The 26,297-nt window shown below is 33.6% G+C and overlaps 2 protein-coding genes across 2 annotated transcripts; both read right to left on the reverse strand.

The window, feature by feature from the left end:
- Window positions 1-692: 692 nt before the first annotated feature.
- Window positions 693-24,338, reverse strand: LOC133334732 (F-box/LRR-repeat protein 20). The gene is made up of 9 exons (XM_061543058.1): window positions 24,189-24,338; window positions 20,134-20,250; window positions 19,961-20,044; window positions 15,682-15,776; window positions 15,417-15,594; window positions 6,833-7,021; window positions 6,472-6,765; window positions 6,191-6,403; window positions 693-961 (listed from the first exon to the last, which is right to left on the reverse strand). Exons 1-9 carry the CDS (start codon window positions 24,219-24,221, stop codon window positions 854-856), a joined length of 1,311 nt encoding a protein of 436 aa, XP_061399042.1. The 5' UTR covers window positions 24,222-24,338; the 3' UTR covers window positions 693-853.
- LOC133334733 (uncharacterized protein DDB_G0271670-like) lies at window positions 24,284-25,289 on the reverse strand. Its single transcript, XM_061543060.1, has 2 exons — window positions 24,363-25,289; window positions 24,284-24,319 (listed from the first exon to the last, which is right to left on the reverse strand). The coding sequence occupies exons 1-2, from the start codon at window positions 25,287-25,289 to the stop codon at window positions 24,284-24,286; spliced, it is 963 nt and encodes a 320-aa protein (XP_061399044.1).
- Between the last annotated feature and the right edge of the window lie 1,008 nt (window positions 25,290-26,297).

Genomic DNA, 26,297 nt, shown 5'->3' on the forward strand with positions numbered 1-26,297 from the left:
AAGAAAAATTATTTATATAATTTTGTTATTTTAATTTCAGTTTTTTTTCGTTATCACTAAAAAAAATCTTATAAATGTTAAACATTTGTTTTTTTTTTAATTTTCTTTTTTCAGTTTTGTTTCTGGTATCGTATATAAAAAATTGCTGTTTTGTTTTTTTTTTCATTTACGTTTTGGTTGTTTTTTCATTATGTTATTTTTTTAAATTAAAAACAAAAAATAAAATAAAACATAAACGTTTTAAATATGTATTTTGATTTTTTGTTTACATAATTGTTGGGGGGGAGGGGAGAAGAGGGTGAGAGTTTTTTTATATATGGTGGTTGTGGTTAGTTGTTGTTGTTATCTTTTCTTAGGATATCGAATATTTCGGTTATCGTTTCATATCTTGAAAATGTTCGTCTATTTTACATTTCATTGCTATTATTTTTTGTTGTTGTTGTTTTTAGCGACACAAATAAATGAATAATTTTTAATGTTGTTGTTTTTGTTGTCATTATTATCAAGAAAACAAACACATAATATTGCTGCTGCTGCTGATGCTGCTGCTGCTAAAGTAAAATCTAAAAATCCTTTTCAATTTACTACCATCTGTATGATGCAACTGCTGTTTGTTGTTGTAGAGGTTGTAGTTGTTGTTGTTGTGGTTGTTGTTTTCCTTATTAGTATCCATCCATTGCCAATTTGCCTGCCAAACTCAAATATTCAATTTATATATAGCCGCAAAGACATGTACCAACAAAAGCGATGCCACCAATATCGTCAAGATAATCAGGATAATTGTCGAAAATATATACCATCAGTCCGTGGGGCCTTTACACAGCAGCTTCCGTGCAAAGCCAATGGCCGAATCTCACAAAATCTCACAGCATCGACAATAACGTGGTCGTTGTCCAGTGGTAACTGGTGGCGGTGTAACTGGGGCAAAGTACGCATGAACTTTTATATTTGGTAAATGTTGCTGTGTGTGGTGAAGAAGAAGAAGAAAGATGAAAAGATAATTAGAAGGGAAATTAAAATGACAAAAAAAAAACAACAACAACAAAAGGGAGACTGTTTGTGAAATTAAGACAATCAAAGGTACCAAAAAGAGACCTATACACACTGTCAAGGAATATTTGCAGCAGACGGAGGGGATGGAGACTTTAATAGAAGGCAGTCTTAATAGGGGATTTGGAGGCAGTCTTTATGTAGGAGTTGGGGGCAGTCTATATTGACGAGCTAAAGGGATTCTTCATAGGATATCTGAAGGGAGTCTCTATAGCCGTGCTGAATGGCATCTGTATAGATAAGCTGAAGGGAGTCTATCATAGACGAGCTGAAGGGAGTCTATCATAGACGAGCTGAAGGGAGTCTATCATAGACGAGCTGAAGGGAGTCTATCATAGACGAGCTGAAGGGAGTCTATTATAGACGAGCTGAAGGGAGTCTATCATGGACAAGCTGAAGGGAGTCTATCATAGACGAGCTGAAGGGAGTCTATCATGGACAAGCTGAAGGGAGTCTATCATAGACGAGCTGAAGGGAATCTTTCATACACGATCTGAAGGGAGTTTTTCATACACGAAATGAAAGGAGTCTTTCATAGACGAGCTTAAGACAATTTGAAGGAAGTCCTTTAGATGAGGTGAAGTCGTCTTTAGCCAAAAAAAAAAAAAAAAAAAATTAATAATTATTTAAAAAATCCACGCCTTATATAGATCCCGAAAACAATTATTTAAAAAATCCACGCCTTATATAGATCCCGAAAACAATTATTTAAAAAATCCACGCCTTCTATAGACTCCGAAAAAAATTATTTAAAAACTCCACGCCTTCTATAGACTCCGAAAAAAATTATTTAAAAAATCCACGCCTTCTATAGACACCGAAAAAAATTATTTAAAAACGCCTTATATAGATCCCGAAAACAATTATTTAAAAAATCCACGCCTTATATAGATCCCGAAAACAATTATTTAAAAAATCCACGCCTTATATAGATCCCGAAAACAATTATTTAAAAAATCCACGCCTTCTATAGACTCCGAAAAAAATTATTTAAAAACTCCACGCCTTATATAGATCCCGAAAACAATTATTTAAAAAATCCACGCCTTCTATAGACTCCGAAAAAAATTATTTAAAAACTCCACGCCTTCTATAGACTCCGAAAAAAATTATTTAAAAAATCCACGCCTTCTATAGACACCGAAAAAAATTATTTAAAAAATCCACGCCTTCTATAGACACCGAAAAAAATTATTTAAAAAATCCACGCCTTCTATAGACACCGAAAAAAATTATTTAAAAAATCCACGCCTTCTATAGACACCGAAAAAAATTATTTAAAAAATCCACGCCGATTATAGGTCAATAAAAAAATTATTTAAAAAATCCACGCCTTCTATAGACACCGAAAAAAATTATTTAAAAAATCCACGCCTTCTATAGACACCGAAAAAAATTATTTAAAAAATCCACGCCTTCTATAGACACCGAAAAAAATTATTTAAAAAATCCACGCCTTCTATAGACACCGAAAAAAATTATTTAAAAAATACGCCTTCTATAGACACCGAAAAAAATTATTTAAAAAATCCACGCCTTCTATAGACACCGAAAAAAATTATTTAAAAAATCCACGCCTTCTATAGACACCGAAAAAAATTATTTAAAAAATCCACGCCTTCTATAGACACCGAAAAAAATTATTTAAAAAATCCACGCCTTCTATAGACACCGAAAAAAATTATTTAAAAAATCCACGCCTTCTATAGACACCGAAAAAAATTATTTAAAAAATCCACGCCTTCTATAGACACCGAAAAAAATTATTTAAAAAATCCACGCCTTCTATAGACACCGAAAAAAATTATTTAAAAAATCCACGCCTTCTATAGACACCGAAAAAAATTATTTAAAAAATCCACCCCTTCTATAGACACCGAAAAAAATTATTTAAAAAATCCACGCCTTCTATAGACACCGAAAAAAATTATTTAAAAAATCCACGCCTTCTATAGACACCGAAAAAAATTATTTAAAAAATCCACGCCTTCTATAGACACCGAAAAAAATTATTTAAAAAATCCACGCCTTCTATAGACACCGAAAAAAATTATTTAAAAAATCCACGCCTTCTATAGACACCGAAAAAAATTATTTAAAAAATCCACGCCTTCTATAGACACCGAAAAAAATTATTTAAAAAATCCACGCCTTCTATAGACACCGAAAAAAATTATTTAAAAAATCCACGCCTTCTATAGACACCGAAAAAAATTATTTAAAAAATCCACGCCTTCTATAGACACCGAAAAAAATTATTTAAAAAATCCACGCCTTCTATAGACACCGAAAAAAATTATTTAAAAAATCCACGCCTTCTATAGACACCGAAAAAAATTATTTAAAAAATCCACGCCTTCTATAGACACCGAAAAAAATTATTTAAAAAATCCACGCCTTCTATAGACACCGAAAAAAATTATTTAAAAAATCCACGCCTTCTATAGACACCGAAAAAAATTATTTAAAAAATCCACGCCTTCTATAGACACCGAAAAAAATTATTTAAAAAATCCACGCCTTCTATAGACACCGAAAAAAATTATTTAAAAAATCCACGCCTTCTATAGACACCGAAAAAAATTATTTAAAAAATCCACGCCTTCTATAGACACCGAAAAAAATTATTTAAAAAATCCACGCCTTCTATAGACACCGAAAAAAATTATTTAAAAAATCCACGCCTTCTATAGACACCGAAAAAAATTATTTAAAAAATCCACGCCTTCTATAGACACCGAAAAAAATTATTTAAAAAATCCACGCCTTCTATAGACACCGAAAAAAATTATTTAAAAAATCCACGCCTTCTATAGACACCGAAAAAAATTATTTAAAAAATCCACGCCTTCTATAGACACCGAAAAAAAATATTTAAAAAATCCACGCCTTCTATAGACCCCGAAAAAAAATATTTAAAAAATCCACGACTTCTATAGACCCCGAAAAAAAATATTTAAAAAATCCACGCCTTCTATAGACCCCAAAAAAAATTATTTAAAAAATCCACGCCTTCTATAGACCCCGAAAAAAATTATTTAAAAAATCCACGCCTTCTATAGACCCCGAAAAAAATTATTTAAAAAATCCACGCCTTTTATAGACCCCGAAAAAAATTATTTAAAAAATCCACGCCTTCTATAGACCCCGAAAAAAATTATTTAAAAAATCCACGCCTTCTATAGACACGGAAAAAAATTATTTAAAAAATCCACGCCTTCTATAGACACGGAAAAAAATTATTTAAAAAATCCACGCCTTCTATAGACACGGAAAAAAATTATTTAAAAAATCCACGCCTTCTATAGACACGGAAAAAAATTATTTAAAAAATCCACGCCTTCTATAGACACCGAAAAAAATTATTTAAAAAACCCACGCCTTCTATAGACACGGAAAAAAATTATTTAAAAAATCCACGCCTTATATAGATCCCGAAAACAATTATTTAAAAAATCCACGCCTTATATAGATCCCGAAAACAATTATTTAAAAAATCCCCGCCTTCTATAGACCCCCAAAAAAAATATTTAAAAAATCCACGCCTTCTATAAACCCCGAAAAAAATATTTAAAAAATCCACGCCTTCTATAGACCCCCCAAAAAAAAATATTTAAAAAATCCACGCCTTCTATAGACCCCGAAAAAAGTTATTTAAAAAATCCACGCCTTCTATAGACCCCGAAAAAAATTATTTTAAAAATCCACACCTTCTATAGACACCGAAAAAAATTATTTAAAAAATCCACGCCTTCTATAGACACGGAAAAAAATTATTTAAAAAATCCACGCCTTCTATAGACACCGAAAAAAATTATTTAAAAAATCCACGCCTTCTATAGACACGGAAAAAAATTATTTAAAAAATCCACGCCTTCTATAGACACGGAAAAAAATTATTTAAAAAATCCACGCCTTCTATAGACACGGAAAAAAATTATTTAAAAAATCCACGCCTTCTATAGAAACGGAAAAAAATTATTTAAAAAATCCACGCCTTCTATAGACACCGAAAAAAATTATTTAAAAAATCCACGCCTTCTATAGACACGGAAAAAAATTATTTAAAAAATCCACGCCTTCTATAGACACGGAAAAAAATTATTTAAAAAATCCACGCCTTCTATAGACACGGAAAAAAATTATTTAAAAAATCCACGCCTTCTATAGACACGGAAAAAAATTATTTAAAAAATCCACGCCTTCTATAGACACCGAAAAAAATTATTTAAAAAATCCACGCCTTCTATAGACACGGAAAAAAAATATTTAAAAAATCCACGCCTTCTATAAACCCCGAAAAAAATATTTAGAAAATCCACGCCTTCTATAGACCCCCCAAAAAAAAATATTTAAAAAATCCACGCCTTCTATAGACCCCGAAAAAAGTTATTTAAAAAATCCACGCCTTCTATAGACCCCGAAAAAAATTATTTTAAAAATCCACGCCTTCTATAGACACCGAAAAAAATTATTTAAAAAATCCACGCCTTCTATAGACACGGAAAAAAATTATTTAAAAAATCCACGCCTTATATAGATCCCGAAAACAATTATTTAAAAAATCCACGCCTTCTATAGACCCCAAAAAAAATATTTAAAAAATCCACGCCTTCTATAAACCCCGAAAAAAATATTTAAAAAATCCACGCCTTCTATAGACCCCCCAAAAAAAAATATTTAAAAAATCCACGCCTTCTATAGACCCCGAAAAAAGTTATTTAAAAAATCCACGCCTTCTATAGACCCCGAAAAAAATTATTTTAAAAATCCACGCCTTCTATAGACACCGAAAAAAATTATTTAAAAAATCCACGCCTTCTATAGACACCGAAAAAAATTATTTAAAAAATCCACGCCTTCTATAGACACCGAAAAAAATTATTTAAAAAATCCACGCCTTCTACAGACCCCGAAAAATATTATTTAAAAAATCCACGCCTTCTATAGACCCCGAAAACTATTATTTAAAAAATCCACGCCTTTAAAAGGCCTTTATAGACGAGCTGAAAGTTCAAGGTAGTCTTTATAGACGGGCTGAAAGTAGTCTTTCGTAGACGACTCTTAGTAGACTATCACTTTTGTTGCCTTTCATTTCACAAATAGTTATCCTAATCCCTGATTTTTTTCTCGTGGTTACCTTTAGTTTGCGTATTGCTGCTCTTGTAATTAATTGGCAGTCAAATAGCTCAATTCTTTGTAAATTATGACAAGAAACTAAATGCTCTAATGTACGATCAGTGATTAATGGACAATTATCCAATTCGAGGACGGATAAACTTTCCGCAGCACAGCTACCAGCTGCCAGTTGGCGTATACCATCATCGGTTATCAGTTCACAATGCGATAGAAACTGCAAACAAAAACGGAAAACAACAACAATTAAAATATAAAATTCTGAAGGAATACTTCACCCCTTACCAATTTTTCTAAACTTGGACAACCGGTGGCCAAGTGTGCCAGCGTTAAATCAGTTATCTGATTACACTCCTCCAAATCCATACGTTCCAAATATTTACAATTTTTACCCAATGCCTGAAAGCCTAAATCGGTGAAATTACGACAACCGGATACCTCCAGCGTATTCAAATAGGGATTATTTTGTGAGAGTGCCATCAGTGAGAGATCGGTCAGTTCGGCACATTTGGATACGCACAATTTTTGTAGATTGTGACAATTGCTGGCGATTTGTCGTATCGATGAATCGGTGATGGTCTGGAAGGTGAGGAGAGATGACAATTTATTAAAAGAATCTGGTGATGAAAATAATTTCGATACTTACCTCACAGCTGTGTAAATTGAGCACCATTAGATTGGGACAATATTTAGCCAAACACGTTATGGCATTGTCATTAACCTGCTTACAACCTTTGCTGCAGAATTTACGCAAATGCTTACAACCACGGGCTAAAGCTTCGACACCATTTTCCGTTATTAAATGACACCATGATATATTGATTTCTTGTAGATTCTGGAAAAGAATACAAAGAAGAAAACGATAAACAAATTATTTAAAAAATCCACGCCTCATACAGACCCCCGAAAAAAAATATTTAAAAAATCCACATTTTTTTTGGGGTCTGTATGAGCCCCAAAAAAAAAATTATTTGAAAAAAAAAATTAAAAATCCACGCCTCATACAGACCCCCGAAAAAAATTATTTAAAAAAAAAAATTAAAAATCCACGCCTCATACAGACCCCCGAAAAAAATTATTTAAAAAAAAAATTAAAAATCCACGCCTCATACAGACCCCCGAAAAAAATTATTTAAAAAAAAAATTAAAAATCCACGCCTCATACAGACCCCCCAAAAAAATTATTTAAAAAATCCACGCCTCATACAGAACCAAAAAAAAAAAAAATATTTAAAAAATCCACGCCTCATACAGAACCAAAAAAAAATATTTAAAAAATCCACGCCTCATGCAGACCCCCCAAAAAATATTTAAAAAATCCACGCCTCATGCAGACCCCCCAAAAAAATATTTAAAAAATCCACGCCTCATACAGAGCCCCGAAAAAAATTATTAAAAAAATTCACGCCTCATACAGACCCCCGAAAAAAATTATTTAAAAAATCCACGCCTCATACAGACCCCCGAAAAAAATTATTTAAAAAATTCACGCCTCATACAGACCCCCGAAAAAAAATTATTTAAAAAATCCACGCCTCATACAGACCCCCAAAAAAATTATTTAAAAAATCCACGCCTCATACAGACCACCAAAAAATTATTTAAAAATCCACGCCTTATGTAGACCCTCTAAAAAAATATTTAAAAAATCCACGCCTCATACAGACCCACAAAAAACGATTTAAAAAATCCACGCCTCATAAAGACCCCAAAAAAAAATTATTTCAAAAAATCCACGTCTCATACAGATTCTCTCTATAATCTATAAATAAAACCCATAATAAGTCCTCTTTGAGGTGCTGACCACTTCTGTAAAAAAAATTCCTCTAAACAAACAGCCTCCTTAAATTTTCATTGATAAAAAATGCTATTCAATTGACAAGAAGAAATCCTCCAAAATAATGTGGGTAGATGATAAATTAAACAGCTGATTTTTCTGGAAGAGAAAGGTCACTTCACTCTCACTCTCTTTTTAATAATCATTCAGAGTGACAACAGAGATGACTAGGAGGCTTTCTCATAGTCATTTGTGTTTTCATTTAATTGGTGAATAAAAAAAAGAAACATAATATACCCCCTCCCCATTATCATACACACACATACATAAATGCAAAGGAAAAAATCACTTGCCACGGCTTGAGCAACAGTGCTATGTTTACAAACACAGAGAGGCAAAGTAGAAGAGAGCCAAAAAAAGACAACAACTAAAAATGGGCCAATGTAAAATGAATCTATTCTCCCCCCCTCTCCCCTTTATATGGAAAGAAAATAAAATTACAAATACAAAGTTCAAACATGATAATTTTTGTTGGGGAATTTTTGCACAACAACAACAGAAAACCCGAAGCTGAGAGACGAAAAGGTAAAGGGCATTACATATTATGTTAATGTGTGTGGGTGGGTGGACTGAACACAACATGACATATAGCAGGCTTGGGCAGAGAAGTATAAATTTGCATTCTCACACACTTGTCAATAGGTGTGTGTGTGTGTCAATGGTTCAGTTCAGTTGTTTCAATTAATTGTATTTACTTTTGCCAAAAAGCACGCGTGCCTGGGTTTGCCTGATGTGGACAGGCTTGGGTAGAGAATAACAAATTTGCTTTCTCACACATTTATCAATGGGTGTGTGTGTCACTTCTTTCAATTGAATGTATTTACTTTTACGAAAGAACACGCGTGCTGGGGTTTGCCTGATGGGGACCTATAAAGAAAAATACCAACAGAGAGAGTGTGATACAGAAATGGGGGAGAGAGAGCATCCCTATGATTGGGGGTGTTGCAAATAAATAGGCTTAAGGAAGGTTATTGTAATTTTTGTTGTATACAACTCTCTCTATTTTATGTAAAATGTTGACCTCGTCGTTACGACATACACACACACACTCTGATATATACACCATGTAATGTTTTGTATACAAGTGTGGCGCTCTCTATCTCTCTCTTCATGTATAGAGCGCACAAAGGGGACATGTAAATAAAAGGATACGAACTATAACAACAAACAAATAGCGAAGTGCACTTGACCAAAGTAGGCCAACACAGACAGACACTCAACACACACACACATACACACAAATAGACTATTTATTATGAAAAGAGAAATGAGAATGAGGAGATGTCAGTGAAATAAGGACATCAAAACAATTTTAAAAATGGCACACTTGGCCAAAAAAAGTAGTGTTTTGAAAATGAAAAGAAAAGGAGAAACAAAAACAGAAATGAATGAATAAAATGAAAACCAAAAGCAAAACAAACAAAAACTCATGCTCTTGAGACATATAAATAATGAGAGCAACTGAGTAAAACACATCGTAATTATCTCGCAAATAAAAAAACAGGCGAAACGAAAACAAATTGGAAATTTTCCGCTCTTTTAGGGCCCCCAAAAGAAATGCAATTTTGTATTTGTTGCTAATTCTTTGAAATAAATGGAAAGTGAGAAAGAGAGGAATAAGAAGCAGAATGAAAACAAGAAAAAGGGGGCTTGTTTTTTGGGTATATATTTTTATTTTCCTTTTTTTGTATTTCCATTCAAGGTTTGTTTATATTGCGAAAAACATAAAGTGTAAGGAAGAAGAAAAGAAAATTACAAAACTGTTGTTTGTTGTTGTGGGGTTGGCAACACCACATAATAATCATAGAGAAAAAGAGGCATAAAACAATCACCCCACCATCACAAACCAACAACAAACAAAACTTTACATTTACAAAATGAAAATGAAATTTCAAACCCCCTGCCGTCGTGTTGCACATTGCAAGAGAACATCAACAACAAAAACAAATGGTGTGAAAAACGTTGAAAAAAAAAAGAAAAATCAATGGCAATTTTCCTAATCACAATTTTTGTTTTCTGTTGGCAAATACAATAAAATTGAAATCTATTGTAATGCTATAAGACATGTGGAATTGGGAACAGACACGCATGGACATTTTTGGAATTCAATAGGGAAAGCTAAGGGACTGCAGTATTTATGAAAAAAAACAACTATTGGTAAATTTGCAAAGACGGAACTACTATGAAATATAGACCGAAATATAGGCTTCTGCTAGATTTTTTTAACTCCTCCAAAAATTTTGGAAAAAAATTAAAAACTAGAAACCACATTGATTATTTTTTGAGCGCCTAAAAATATGCATTAATTTTTATTTTTACTACAAATCAATTTTTCCCACGCAAATTAATTCGTCCGAAAATAAATATTAAAAACATTATTAAAAATGTATGTAAATTTTTTGAGCGCCTAAAAATATACTTTAATTTTTATTTTTAATAAAAATCAATTTTTTCCAAAACAAATTAATTCGTCTACAAATAAATACTAAAAAGGTCATTAATTTTTTTAATTTTATTTTTTTTTTAATTTTATGCTATGCTTAATATGATTAAAAAATTAATTTTTTTCAACGTATAAATTAATTCTTTTGAAAAAATACTAAAATCTTCATTAGAAATTTATTAAAATGTTTTTAAATTTTTTTGAGCGCCTATAAATATGCTTCAGTTTTTATTTTTACTAAATATCAATTTTTTTCAGCAAATAAATTAATTCTTTTGAAAAAAAAAATACTAAAAACTTCATTAGAAAATTATGAAAAAAGTATTGAAATTTTTAAGCACCTAAAAATATGCATCAATTTGTATTTTGACTAAAAATCCATTTTTTCGCAACATAAATTAATTTGTATAAAAATAAATACTAAAAACTTCTTTAGAAATTTATTAAAAATTATTATTTTGCAAAATCAAAAATGTATTTAAATTTTCTGGAGTGCCTAAAAATATGCATCAATTTTAATTCAAATTCAATTTGTCCATCATATAAATTAATTCTTTTGAAAAAAATAATAAAAAAATCATTAGAAAATTATTAATCATGCATTTAATTTTTTCCAGCGCCTAAAAATATGCTTCAATTTTTATTTTTACTAATTTTTTTTTTTTACTTTAAAATTAATTAATTTTAAAATAAATACCTACAAGGACATAAAATACTAAACTACAGCCTTTTTGGATGGAAAACATACTCAAGCTCCCCTAAATAGGGAAATTTTGAAGGTACCTTTATGCGGGTCTAACCCTTAAAAATGACGCAATATTCATTTTTGGTGGAATTATTTGCTACCCAATAAGGACTAAAAAACACTAAATTACAGCCAATTCTAATGGAAAAAGTGCTGAAGCTACCCCCAAAATACCGACATTTTGGATGTCTGGGAGTACCGTTATCTGGAGACTACCTGAAAAAGTCGACCGATATTGATAATTTTTGGTAGGAAGATTAGATAAGGACCTAAAACACTTAATTACAGTTAATTCGGTTGATAAACATGCTAAAGCTTCCCAAAATATCGAAATAGTTGAGGTACTCTTATATAGGGTCTAACCTAAAAATTGAACTGACATTGATAAGTGCTCAAGCTCCCCAAAATACCGACATTTTGGATGTGCCCTTATTTTTTTTTGGTAGGAAGATTATATAAGAACCTAAAACACTTAATTACAGTTAATTTGGTTGAAAAACATACCCAATCTCCCCAAAATACCTAATATCTGGGAGTACCGTTATATGGGGACTACTTGAAAAAGTCGACCGATATTGATAATTTTTGTTAGAAAGATTACTTACACAATAATGACCTAAAATAATAAATTACACTCTATTCGGATCGAAAACATACCCAAGCTCCCTAAAATATCGAATATTTACGGATACCGTTATATGGGGGCTACCCAAAAAAGTGAACCAATATTGATAATTTTTGGTGGGAGGATTTTCTATCCAATGAGAATCCAAAATACCAAATTACAGACAATTCGGTTGGAAAACATACTCAAGCTCCCTAAAATATCGAATATTTACGGATAACGTTATATGTGAACTACCCTAAAAAGTGAACCAATACAGATGATTTTTGGTGGGAACATTTGTTACCCAAAGAGAACCCAAAATACCAAATTACAGCCAATTCGGTTGCAAACTCTATCCAAGCTCCCCAAAATATCGAAATTTGTGAGATACCCTTATATGGGGGCTACCCTAAAAAGTAAAACAATACTGATAATTTTTTGTGGGAACATTTGCTACCCAAAGAGAACCCAAAATACGAAATTACAGCAAATTCGGTTCGTATATATGCTCAAGCTCCCCTTAATACAGAAAATAGGTACTACATGAAAAAGTCGACCAATATTGATAATTTTTGGTCGGGAGATTTTCTACCCAATGAGAGCCCAAAATACCAAATTACAGCCAATTCGGTTGGAAAACATACTCAAGCTCCCTAAAATATCGAATATTTACGGATACCGTTATATGGGGGCTACCCTAAAAAGTGAACCAATACTGATAATTTTTGGTGGGAACATTTGCTACCCATAGAGAACCCAAAATACCAAATTACAGCCAATTCGGTTGGTATATACGCTCAAGCTCCCCCAAATACCGAAAATTGGTGCTACATGAAAAAGTGGACCTATATTGATAAATTTTGGTCGGAAGATTTTCTACCCAATGAGAATCCAAAATACCAAATTTCAGCCAATTCGGTTGCAAAAAAGCACAAGTTCCCCAAAATAACGAAATTTGAGAAGTATTTTTATATGGGGGCCATACCTGTTAACGGATCGATGTTGATAATTTTTGGTAGGGAGATTTGCTACCCATAGAGAACACAAAATATCAAATTTCAGCCAATTCGGTTGAAAAACTTCCCCAAATTTCCCAAAAATACCGCGAGTTGGTAGGTTCCGTTCAAAGGGGTCTACCCTGAAACTTCTGACAATATTAATAATATTTGGTAGGGAAATTCTCTACCCAATGAGAATCCAAAATATAAATTTACAGTCAATTTGTTTAAGAACTCACCAAAATACCACAATTCCCGTAGGTCCCGTTCAAGGGGTCTACCCTGAAACTTGGAACCATATTCATAATTTTCGGTAGGGAGATTCTCCACCTAATGAGAATCCAAAATATAAATTTACAGCCATTTTGGATGGAAAAATGCTCAAGCTCTTCAAAATATCGATTTTGGATGTACCCATATATGGAGGCTATACCTAATCATGGGCCGTTATTGATAATTTTTGGTAGGAAGATTTGTTATCCAATGAAAACTCATAATACCAAACTACAACCAATTCGGTTGCAAAACATGCTCAATCTCTTCAATATTCCGACATTTTGAAGGAACCTTTATATGGGAGCTACCCTAAAAAATTAACCAATATTGTTAATTTTTGGTTGAAACATTCGCTACCCTGTGAGAACCCATAATACCAAATTACAGCCAATTTGGTTGGAAAATATGCTCAAGCTCCCTAAAATACCACAATTTAACAGGTACCTTTATATAGGAGGGTACTCTAAAAAGTGGACCACTATAGCTTATTTTTAGTTGGGAGATTTTTCACCCAATGAAAATACAAATTGCCAAATTACAGCCTATTCGATTGAAAAGACGTGCCCAATCTCCCCAAAATAGCGACATTTTGGAGTTACCGCTTAAGGAGGTCTACCCTGAAACTTGAGTAAAAATAAATCAATTACGATAGGGAAATTTTTCCATTCAATGACAACCCAAAAAAAGTACCCAAACTTCCCAAAATGCAAAAAAAAATCGAAGAAAAAAGAACCGGTTTTCTAAATTTTTGAACCGAATATTCATATAACAAAACCGGTTTTAACACCCATGTGAATATCATTAAAAAGCCAGTAAACCAAAATGTAAAATTTATTGAATCGGACTATTATTTGTTTTATTACCTGCAGAATATCCGGTTCAAAAATTTCGAAAACCGGTTCTTTTTTCTTCGATTTTTTTTTGCATTTTGGGAAATTTGCGTACTGTATTTTGAGTTCTCATTGAAATGAAAAAAAATCGAAGAAAAAAGAACCGGTTTTCTAAATTTTTGAACCGGATATTCAGATAATAAAACCGGTTTTAATACCCATGTGAATATCATTAAGAAGCTAGTAAACCAAAATGCAAAATTTATTGAATCGGACTATTATTGGTTTTTTTACCTGCAGAATATCCGGTTCAAAAATTTCGAAAACCGGTTCTTTTTTCTTCGTTTTTTTCCATTTTGGAAAACTTTCGTATTGTATTTTTGGTTCTCATTGAATGGAAAATTTTTATATCGTAAATTATTTATTTTAACCGAAGTTTCAGGGTAGTCCTCCTTTAGCTGTAACCCCAAAATGTCGTTATTTTGGGGAGATTCGGGCACGTTTTTTTCAACCGAATAGGCTGTAATTTGGCTTTTGGTATTTTCATTGGGCGAAAAATCTCCCATATATAAGGGTTTTGTAATATGACACGGGTAAAATTTAGAAATCTGTAAAATATCGATTTCTCGTCTTTGAGGACCCCATCTAAAATCTAATGAGCAACATTTTTGTAGAACATTGCTAGGTTAAAAAATCGCATCTTATGATAATTGGAGACCGGTTTAATAAATTAAGGATAAAAAGGAGATGGAAGGAATCGGTTTAGAAGGACAAAATGTTCTATAAAAAAAATTCCTCCCTCATTCGATTTTACTGAAGAAATGTTATCGCCAAAAAATACATACAATAGCTTCAAATGAAAATATACAGGTTATAATCTTCGAGTATAATGAAACATGTTTCCGAACATTGACCTATGGCGATTTTTCCTTCTAGAGTTTTCATAGAGTTTCGCCAATAGGAATTTTCCATCCCCAGATCATGGCCCTGATTTTGTCTCTCAGTATAATCCACATATTGCTTTATAAAAGTTTCACAAGGCCTCTTTGTCAACGCCTCAAGTGCTTCGGGTCGGTTCCGACTTGGCACGTTGCGCACAACAATATGACTTCTATTTCCTGAAAAATATGTTTAGTCCTCCTGTATCTAATATCCTATAATTTTCTTCGCAATTTATGTGGACGTATGATTAATATTAATTCGGAATGTTATTCATACGCACCCAAAGAGAGAGAAAGCAAAAGAGGACATTGTGACGTATGAATATATTCATCATTCATACGCTACAATGTCCTCATTAGCTCCATATCTCTCTCTCTTAGCTCTTGCCATCTGAGGGCAAAATTACTTTGGGTTATACGTTTTTTCCAAATTTGTTTTGAACATTTACCCCTTCCCTATCCTGAGTTCCAATATAAAAATCTAGCCTTAGGTACTTTAAAGTTTATATATTATTGCATCGAAATCGAAGTTTTATTTTTAAACTTTACTTACCGGACAACCATCCGAAATATATTTTAAACTATTATCGGTGATATTAGAACATGATTCTAAATTAAGGGAGGCTAATTTTGAACAATGGCGACTTATCGATTCGGTCGATATATCTGTTATTCGATTGCATTCCGATAAATCCAACTGTTCTATGTTGTGGCAGTAGTCGGCTAAAGTTCTGCACAAAAAGACAGGGGAAACAAAATCGAGGAATTAGTAAAAGAAAAATTCATTTCAATATCGAAAAGGACATTTGGATACTCACTGTATTGATTGATCGCCCACAGATTTGCAACCACGCAGCGATAAAAATTTCAAAAATCCTCCACAGCGTTGGGATATATTCTCTATGACGGGACCCTGAAAAAAAAAACAAAAAATTATTTGTAAGTAAAGAATAGTTTGGGGGCGAGAGTGTAGCCATAAGGCCTAGTAAATGTAGGACAGGTCGGGGGAGTAGGACGGTTGTGCCCCCACATACTCAATTTTGTAAACGCATTAGAGCCCCAACTTGCGTCGTTAATAGGGGCCCAGGGGAAAAGCGATGCAAATCGAACCATTTTTTTTTTGCTAAACTGGCAAAAATAAAAAGGGAATGATAGATACCAAGCAACGGCTCTGATTGGATTTTACATGGCGAAGTCCAGGCTTATCTTGGTCCCTTTTTCATCTCAATTGTGGACACTGACCTCCCCGCGGTGTCACCTGGGGTAGGTAATTTCATTATCCGTTGAAATGTGAGCTAATATGTGCCGCAAGTTCACCCATAAAAACTATAAAAAATGGGTTGAGGCGTCGGGTTAGTTGCCCACACTCGGAGAACCCCTCCTACTATGAGAAAGCAAGGAAAAAGAAAACCAAACCCCCCTAATGTTGACGACCATGATCTGCGAATCTGCACATGGAATGTGCGCACGTTGTAAAGGACAGGAGCAGTTCTCGCATTGGCGGATGTACTCAAGAAGTACAAATCCGATATTATTACCTTACAGAAAATGCGATGGAAAGGGACTGGCGTAAGTAAATCAGACGATTACGCACTGGCTGCGGATTTAAAGGAGAATCAAATACCTCGTCTCCAGATTAACTCCAGTAGATGAGCGATGGAACGTGCACATGTTGTACAGGACAGGCACAGTTCTCGCATTGGTGGATGTACTCAAGAAGTACAAATCCGATATTATTGCCTTATAGGAAATGCGATGGAAAGGGACGGTCGTAAGTAAATCAGACGATTACGCACTGTCTGCGGATTTAAAGGAGAATAAAATACCTCGTCTCCAGATTCACTCCAGTAGATGAGCGAATTGTTATAATCCGCATAAAAGCGAAGTTCTTCTACATCAGTCTTATTTGGGCCCATGCTCCGACCGAAGACAAAGATGATCAGACCAAAAATATATTTTACGAGCGCCTAGAAACAGCATATGACCGCTGGCCAGGACATGACATTAAAATTCTGCTAGGAGATTTTAATGCAAAAATCGGAAGGGAAAATATCTTTGGCCCCACTGTCGGAAAATTCAGACTTCATGAAGAAACATCCAACAACGGCATGAGGTTGATTGACTTCGCGGCAGCAAAAAACATGATAGTTAGCAGCACCAGATTCAAGCATCTCGCATATCGATATACACAAGGCCAGTTGGATTTCTCCTGATCAAGCAACGAGAAATCAAATTGATCATATTGTGATAGACGGAAGGCATTCATCCAGTGTTTTAGACGTCCGATCGATCCGAGGAGCGAATATCCATTCGGACCATTACCTTGTAGCGGCCTAGGTTCGCATTCGTCTTAATGCTGCAGCAATGGTGCGATCTAACACACACGGAAATTCGACGTCGAAAAACTGCAAACACAACAGGTAGCCGAGGCCTACTACGCTCAACTTACCCACCTGCTTGACGAAAGCACTTCTTGTCCCGATAATAGTATAGAAGCACAATGGCAAAGACTTGCACACTAGGGTACCAAAAACCACCACCAAGAAACCCATGGTACGATCAGGAGTGTCGTAATACTACCGATGTAAATAAGGCAGCTTATAGGCCAACCCTGCAGACAGTAGCAAAACGTAACGTGATGGAGAATTATCGGGAGAAAAGGAGAGAGGAGAAAGGTGTTTTTAGAAAAAAAGAAAGAAGAAGAAAAACTTGAGCGTGAGCAAATCGAGATGTACAGGAGTTAGAATGAAGTCCCGAATTTTTTTTTTAAACACCAAACCGAAGGTTTTGGTGCAGGCACATCCTCTTGTAGAGATGAAGAAGAAACCCTGGTGACAGATACAGACAGCGTGTTTAGGTTCTGGAAGGAGCATTTTGAAAAGCTTCTGGTATAACTTTAAGTGGCACAAAGTCATCAATTAAAGCCGGAAAGGACCTATCGGAGCCATTCAATACCGAACGAGGATTCAGACAAGGTGACAGTTCGTCATGTGATCTTTTTAATATCCTGCTAGAAAAGGTGAACAGAAATGACACTCTGTACACCGAACAACACCAGTTACTCGCCTACGCCGATGACATCGATATAATGGGTCGAACATTGCGTGCGGTAACAGCCACCTTTGAACAAATTGAGATAGAGTCTGCCAAAGTGGGCTTGCCAGTAAACGGCGAGAAGACCAAGCTGATGGTATCAACGCACAAGACATCCAGTAGACTCAGAACAACTGTGGAACTTGAGAACTACAGCTTCGAGGTAGTCAAAGATTTTATATACCGTGGTACCGCCATAAATAAAACGAATAACATCAGTTCTGAAATTCGGAGAAGAATTGTGATGGCCTATGTAAGCAGCTTAAAAACAAGGCCACCACCCGCCAGACCAAACTCACACTTTACAAGGCGCTGATACTACCCGTCCGTGCTGTTATATGGATCTGAAGCATGGGTACTTGCGCAAGCAGCTGAGGCAGCTCTTGGGGTGTTTGAAAGAAAAATTCTCCGAAAGATAAACGGGTCTGCCAGCCCAAGCTGATGGTATCAACGCACAAGACGTCCAGTAGACCAACGGACCAACTGTGGAACTTGAGAACTACAGCTTCGAGGTAGTTAGGGATTTTATATACCTTGGTACCGCCATAAATAAAACGAATAACATCAGTTCTGAAATTCGAAGAAGAAGAATTGTGATGGCCTACAGATGCTACAATGGTCTAAGTAAGCAGCTTAAAAACAAGGCCACCTTCCGCCAGACCAAACTCACACTTTACAAGACGCTGATACTACCCGTGCTGTTATATGGATCTGGAACATGAGGCAGCTCTTGAGGTGTTTAAAAGAAAAATTCTCCGGGCCGATCTACGCCGACGGTGAATATCGGCGTCGAATGAACCACGAGCTTTACAATTTATACGCGGACCTCGACATAGTCAGTCGTATTAAGCTGCAGCGACTACGATGGCTTGGCCATGTTGTGCGAATGAATGAGAATGCCCTAGCTCAAAAGGCATATAAAAGCGAGCCTACTGATGGTTCCCGTAGAAGGGGAAGGCCACGAATCAGATGGAAAGACCAAGTAGAAAGCAACATCTTGGAACGTGGCCTTTCAAATTGGAGGAGATGCACACAAGACCGATGCGCTTGGGAATCCTTTTTATACCCTTCACCACACTGTGGTACAGGGTATTATGTCTTTGTGCATATGTTTGTAACAGGCAAAAGGAATCGAGATAGACCCATGGTTCCTTTTGAGCATATGCATAGAATCACTTTCTGAGTCGATTTATGCATGTCCGTCTGTCCGTTCGTTTGGCCATGTTAAATTGTAAACAAAGTACAGGTCGCACTTATTATCCGCGAATTGGATGAAATTTGGCACAGCTCATCTATTTGGCCCAAGGACGAACCTTATTGAAATTGGGAAAAATCGGTTCAAATTTAGATATAGCTCCCATATATATTTTCGTCCGATTTAAGGTAAATGGTGCACCAAAGTACCTATATATCTTTCGATTTGTACCAAATTTGACATATCGTACTAAATTAAGTCTAGAGAGATGTGTGTAAAATTTCGTGAAAATCGGTTCAGATTTAGATATAGCTCCCATATGTAGTTTTGTCCGATTTTCAGTAAATGGTGCACCAATGTCCCTATATATCATTCGGTTTGCACGAAATTTGACACAGCGTATTGAATTTGTGTCGAGAACGATGTGTGTGATAAATTTCAAGGAAATCGGTCCAAATTTAGAAATAGCTTCCATATATATTATCGTCCGATTTTATGTAAATGGTGCATCAAAGTCCCTATATATCCTTCGATTTGCATTTGTGAGGATTCAAAGTGGTGAAGGGTATTATATAGTCGGCCCAGTCCGACTTTACTACTGGTTTAAGCTCGGCTTATGGAACAACCGTTCTGTAGCAAGCCAGCTAAGTAAGTAAGTATGGCAAAAATAAAATTGTAATCCATAATGCAGCTCGGACCATCATCACTTCAAATTGACGATGACGAAAATAAAATTTCTTCAGGTTTACAGAATCGACGCAAATCGAGGCTCTGGTGCACGTCGATAAATGAATGATCTAATCGTTTACCTCAATATCACGTTGAAAATCAAATAGATTGACTTTCTGCCAGCAGGATCCATCTAAAGCTAAGATATTCCAATATTTGGAGACCTGGTAAAGGAAAAATAAAAAAAAATAGTTTTTTTAAATATTTCGAAAATTTTGAAAATTAATTTTTTTTCTCTTGTTCTTGTTCTTACTTGTGCACATCTGCATAATGAAACCACATCCAAATATGAAAATATACGTAATAGTATTTCCTTTGGCAGTTGTTTAATAAGTTCATCATCGTTATCGTTTGTATTGAGGAATGTTTGCTGCAAAAGAGAGAGAGAGAGAGAGAGAGAGAGAGAAAATGGAGAAGATGATGATGAAAATTTAAAAAATAAATATTGAAAAAGATATTTTTTTAAAATAATTTATTTAGTTAGTAATAACGAATAAACAAAAAATGAAAAATTTAAATGTGTGTGTGTGAGTATGGTAATGAATAGGTATATCAGGTGTATAAAAGGTGTGAATTTTATTAATAAAAAATAGTTTTGAATTTAAGAAAAATATATATACCTCATCGATAATTCGAAAATATTGAAATTTTTTGTATGTAAAACACAATAAAATATATATTTTAACATTAAAATATAAAGAAAAATTCAAATTTTCATTTAAAAATCCAATTTTTTCTATGTTCGAATTTTCGAACATGAACTTCGAATTTTCGAAGTTTGTAATTTTAAAGAAAAATTCAAATTTTCATTGAAAATCAAGTTTTTTTCAATGTTCGAATTTTTGAACATCAACTTCGAATTTTCGAAGTTTGTAATTTTAAGCCAAATTTCATTTTTAAGTAAAATTTTTTAATGTCGAATTTTCAAAATCTAAAAAATATTACACAAAAATAATAATTTTTAAAAAAGAAGAAATTTTAGAGAATCGCATGGCCTATAAATACATTGGACTACTGGGAGGCGAATTCATGCCTTAGTCTTCCCTGTGACTAAGGCATGTGAACTTTTTCGTCTGCAAACCAAGATAAAAACCAGTAAGGAGAGCAGTAAAGTCGGACGGGGCCGACTATATGATGCCCTTCACCACATTGGGTATATTCAACAGATCACACAAAAATAACAATTTTTAGTAAAATGAAATTGGATCCATAAACATGTCATTCTGCAACCGATACTAAATTTTTCATTCGGTCAGATATTGAAGCTATATCTAAATCTGAACTGATTTCAGGAAACTTAACACACATCATTTGAGACTTAATTGATTACGCTCTGTCAAATTTCGTGCAAATCGAAAGATATTAAGGTACTTTGGTATACCATCGGACAAAATACATATGGGAGCTATATCTAAATCTGAACCGATTTTCAGGAAACTTAACACACATCATTCTAGACCTAATTCATTACGCTGTGCCAAATTTCGTGCAAATTGAAAGATATATAGGGACTTTGGTGCACCATTTACATTAAATCGGACGAATATATATATGGGAGCTATATCTAAATCTGAACCGATTTTTCCCAATTTCAATAGGGTTCGTCCTTGGGCCAAATAAGTGAGCTATGCCAAATTTCATCCAAATCGGATAATGCGACCTGTACTTTGGTCACAAAAATACATGGACGGACGGACATGCGTAAATCGACTCAGAAAGTGATTCTATGCATACACATTTTCTTTTAAAAGTAAAATACTTTTTTTTAACATATTCAAAACGAAACGTTTAAATATCATAATTCCATTTGGAAAATAATTTTTTTAGCATATTTCGAATTTTCGAAATTATAATTTCTTTTCGAAATTAATTTTTTAAACATATTTTGAAATTTCGAACATTATTTTCGAACTTTTGAATATTCGAAAGGAAGCGTTTAAACATCATAATTCCTTTTCGAAAATATTTTTTTTTTTTTGGTATTCCGAATTATCGAACATTAATATCGAATTTTTGAAGTTATGGTCGAATTTTCGAATATTCAGAACGAAACGTTTCCACATCATAATTCCTTTTTGAAAATTATTTTTTTTAGCATATTTCGAATTTTCGAACATTATTATCGAATTTTCGAAGTTATGGTAGAATTTTCGAATATTCAAAACGAAACGTTTCTACATCATAATTCCTTTTCGAAAATATATATTTTTTGTTTTTTTGATGTTTCGAATTTTGAACATGATTATCGAATATTCGAAAATTCAAAAAGGAAACGTTTCTATATCAAAATTCCTTTTCGAAAATAATATGTTTTTTTTTTAATATTTCGACTTTTCGAAGTTATGGTAGAATTTTCGAATATTCAAAACGAAACGTTTCTACATCATAATTCCTTTTCGAAAATATTTTATATTTATTTTTTGTTTTGATATTTCGAATTTTGAACATGATTATCGAATTTTCGAACATTAATATCGAATTTCGAACATATTATCGAATTTTCGAACATTATTTTCGAATATTCAAAACGAAACGTTTTAATATCATAATTCCTTTTCGAAAATAATTTTTTTAATATTTCGAATTTTCGAACATTAATATCGAATTTTCAAAGTTATGGTCGAATTTTCGAATATTCAAAACGAAACGGTTTAATATCATAATTCCTTTTCGAAAATAATTTTTTTCATATTTTGTATTTTCGAACATTAATATCGAGTTTTCGAACATAATTATCGAATTTTCGAACATTATTTTCGAATATTCAAAACGAAACGTTTTAATATCATAATTCCTTTTCGAAAATAATTTTTTTTAATATTTCGAATTTTCGAACATTAACATTAATATCGAATTTTCGAAGTTATGGTCGAATTTTCGAATATTCAAAACGAAACGTTTCTGTATCATAATTCATTTTCGAAAATATTTAATTTTTTGATATTTCGAATTTTCGAACACTAATATCGAATTTTCGAAAATTCAAAAAGTAATCTTAAATAGCAAATATTAACTATCTATTTATTATTAACAAATATTTTTCAAAATTGGAATTTTTTTCAATTTGAAATTTTGAAAGAATATCATAATTCCCTTTCGAAAATATTTATATATAAAAACGAAACTTTACAATTCTAATTCTTGGTTTATGTCAAATATCATTTTCCAAAATTTAGGTATTCGAAAATTGGTCATCATTGATATCAATAAACTAAAAAAATTTCAAATACGAACATTTTGATTAAAACTTGAAAATATATTAAGTAAATTAAAAAAAAATATATACAAAATTCGAATATGATTTTCCAAAAAATATATATTCGAATTTTAGTCATCATTTGAAAAAAAAACTTGGTTTTTATTTTCAAAAATTTAACTTTGTAAATTCGAATATAATTTTCGAAAATACATATTTTACAATATTCGTATATCATTTTTGAAAACTCGTGTATTCTAAATTTTTGTTATCATTGAAATTAAAAAAAAAAACACACATTTTTAAATGCGAACATCATCATTAAAATTAAAAAAAAAATATAATAATAATAATAAAATTGAATATTTTTATCAAATATTCGACAATTCGAAATTTGGTTAACATTTTTTTTCTAAATTGGAAATTCGAATTTTCGAAGATATTTTATTAATTTGCATATTATTTTCGAATTTTAACAACTCCAATTGGCTGAATTTTTTTACATGTTTTCATGATCGAAAGTTATCAAAATTATTAAGTTGAAAATTTAAAAAAAAATATATCGTAATAATTTCAATATGAAAAATTTGAAATTTTTTCGAACACAAATTTTCGAAATTTTTTCGAACACAAATTCTCGAAATTTTTTCGAACACAAATTTTCGAAATAATTATAATATTAATACTTCGAGCTTAATGATTTTCACATGCATTATCTAATTTATGATTCGAATGTTCGAAAGTTAGGTCGTTTATGACTTTTCAATGATTTTCGAACATTTGTTCGAATTTTAATTTTTATATTTTTTAATATTTTTTCGAATGTGTTAATTGTTTAAAAACAATTTTTGTAGAATTTCCAAATATGTTCATGTTCGAATTTTCGAACATTCAACAAAACTAATTGCAATGTAGAGGCTTGGCATGATGATGATGATGGCAATTGTTGGATGACTGAGTTGTGGGTGGATGGTGAGATGGAGGAGGAGGAGTTAAAATTCAAATTCAACAATCATTCCATGAGGTGGTTATAACAAAATGGCGCAAAAAGCAATAACAACAAAATGGTAAAAAATTCAAAAAATTATCAATTTCTTTTTTGGGATATTTACAGGTCCATTTTCATCCGAGGAGTCCACATCCATTTTGTAGATACACGTTGCCGCCTTGCGTTCGAGAACGTTTAAGATGTTGTTCCCCACCGCTGCTACCGTCGACGACGAAGATGAGGCCGCCGCTGCCGCTGCTGTATTGGAGATGTTTGCAGCTGTAACTGCGGAACCCGCTGCAGGACCTGCACCAGCACCTCCACTGAGTGATAAATTCAAATCGGTTTTATTTTTATGGGGTTTGGTATTGAGAAATACCCGTTGTACGACACCGGGTCCAATGCCAATGCCACCACCGCCACCAATGAGTGCGGCAACACCTGAAGGACCGCCACAACCAAGACCAATGACACCACCGCCACCGGTACTACTCACATCCGACGACAGAGTGGAGGATGAGGCCAAGGCCGATGGTGAAGCGGATGATGTTATTGACGACGACGAAGAAGACGATGAGGAGGAGGATGATGTGGCGGAGACATTCGACGCTACCGAACTCCAAAACGATTGGGCCACGCTACCGGCCGCCCCTGCAATGTTGCCGACCACACTTTGGGCGCCACCACCAACACCCCCGCCGCCAACGACGCTAAGCAATTTGCGATTGTTGTTGTTGCTGCTGCTGAAGCTCAGATTCAAATTGAATGAACGTTTTGTTGTATTGGAATTGTTGTTGTTCTCACGCTGTTGCGGATCACTGGAACGCTGCTGCTGCTGATGATGATGACGCGGTGATGATCTAAGGGGAAATATTAATTCTTGACTACCACCACCACCTTCGCTGGCTGTGGTGCTGAGGCTGCTGTCGCCGCCCACACTGTGGGCCTCGACAGAGCCGACGCTAACACTTATGCTACTGCCGCCGACACCGAGCAGGACGGCATCACCACTGTCACTGCCATTGCCAATGCCAACATGACCATCACCATCACCACCACCACCTACCACACCCACACCAACACCATCAACACTTTCCATGTCATCGATTAGGGCATTATTTGCACTACTACCGACGTCACCGACGCCGCCGCCTCCTGCGCCACCACAACCAACACTGCCGGCAGCACTGCTATTATCGAAATTGGAATTATTTTGGATAAACATTTAAAAGGAAGAAGATGAAGCCCAAAACGAAAGGGTCGACGATCGACGGATGGGTTGAATTATTTTTATTTGTAATTTTTTTTGGAGCCCCAGTAATTTTTTCGAAATTCTATTTTTAATTTTTATGTTGTTGTTATTTTTTTTAAATCTAAAAATATATTCAAAGTAAATCCATTAGATATTGAGATAATAATTTGAAAATGTGAAAATCTATTTGAAAATGATTATTTTTTTTTATTTTCTGAGCGGGATCATGTCAGGAGGAATCGATCGTTTTTTGTTGGTAATGATGGTGGAGGAATTGGTTGATTGATTGGTGGTAAAGAGGGTAGATTTATGCAAAAAAATGCTGAAATAAAACTTAAGAGGTAATTTTCAAAAAGAAAAAAAAAATAGAAATCATGACATGGCATGTCCAATTTTTTTTAAAAAAAAAGTGTAAAATACATGCAATAATTAAACATTTTTTAAAATTTTTTTAAAAATATTTTTTTCAAGACTTTTTTCAAGGAATATTTTTTCCAAGTACCAACAGAGGCGTGGATTTTTAAAAGAATTTGTTTTCAAGGACCAACAGAGGCGTGGATTTTTAAAAGAATATTTTTTAAGGTCTATCAGAGGCGTGGATTTTTAAAAGAATATTTTTTAAGGTCCAGCAGAGGCGTGGATTTTTAAAAGAATATTTTTTCAAGGACCAGCAGAGGCGTGGATTTTTAAAAGAATATTTTTTCAAGGACCAACAGAGGCGTGGATTTTTAAAAGAATATTTTTTAAGGTCCAACAGAGGCGTGGATTTTTAAAAGAATATTTTTTAAGGTCTATCAGAGGCGTGGATTTTTAAAAGAATATTTTTTAAGGTCTATCAGAGGCGTGGATTTTTAAAAGAATATTTTTTAAGGTCTATCAGAGGCGTGGATTTTTAAAAGAATATTTTTTCAAGGACCAACAGAGGCGTGGATTTTTAAAAGAATATTTTTTCAAGGACCAACAGAGGCGTGGATTTTTAAA

This window comes from Musca vetustissima, unplaced genomic scaffold (assembly GCF_032173495.1).
Source record: "Musca vetustissima isolate MV318-11 ecotype Yass unplaced genomic scaffold, APGP_CSIRO_Mvet_v1 utg30477, whole genome shotgun sequence".
In the NCBI taxonomy this organism is placed as follows: Eukaryota; Metazoa; Arthropoda; class Insecta; order Diptera; family Muscidae; genus Musca; species Musca vetustissima.

Excerpts from the sequence above, each read along its gene's own strand:
- LOC133334732 (XM_061543058.1), bottom strand. The coding sequence starts at position 24,221 with ATGGATGTGGACTCCTCGGATGAAAATGGACCT. Across the intron at positions 20,251-24,188 it reads CCTCGGATGAAAATGGACCT|CAAACATTCCTCAATACAAA; the intron begins GTAAATATCCCA and ends TCTCTTTTGCAG. Across the intron at positions 6,766-6,832 it reads TCAATTTACACAGCTGTGAG|ACCATCACCGATTCATCGAT; the intron begins GTAAGTATCGAA and ends CTCACCTTCCAG.
- LOC133334733 (XM_061543060.1), bottom strand. The coding sequence starts at position 25,289 with ATGTTTATCCAAAATAATTCCAATTTCGATAATAGCAGTGCTGCCGGC. Across the intron at positions 24,320-24,362 it reads GTGCTGGTGCAGGTCCTGCA|CGGCAGCGGCGGCCTCATCT; the intron begins GCGGGTTCCGCA and ends CCAATACAGCAG.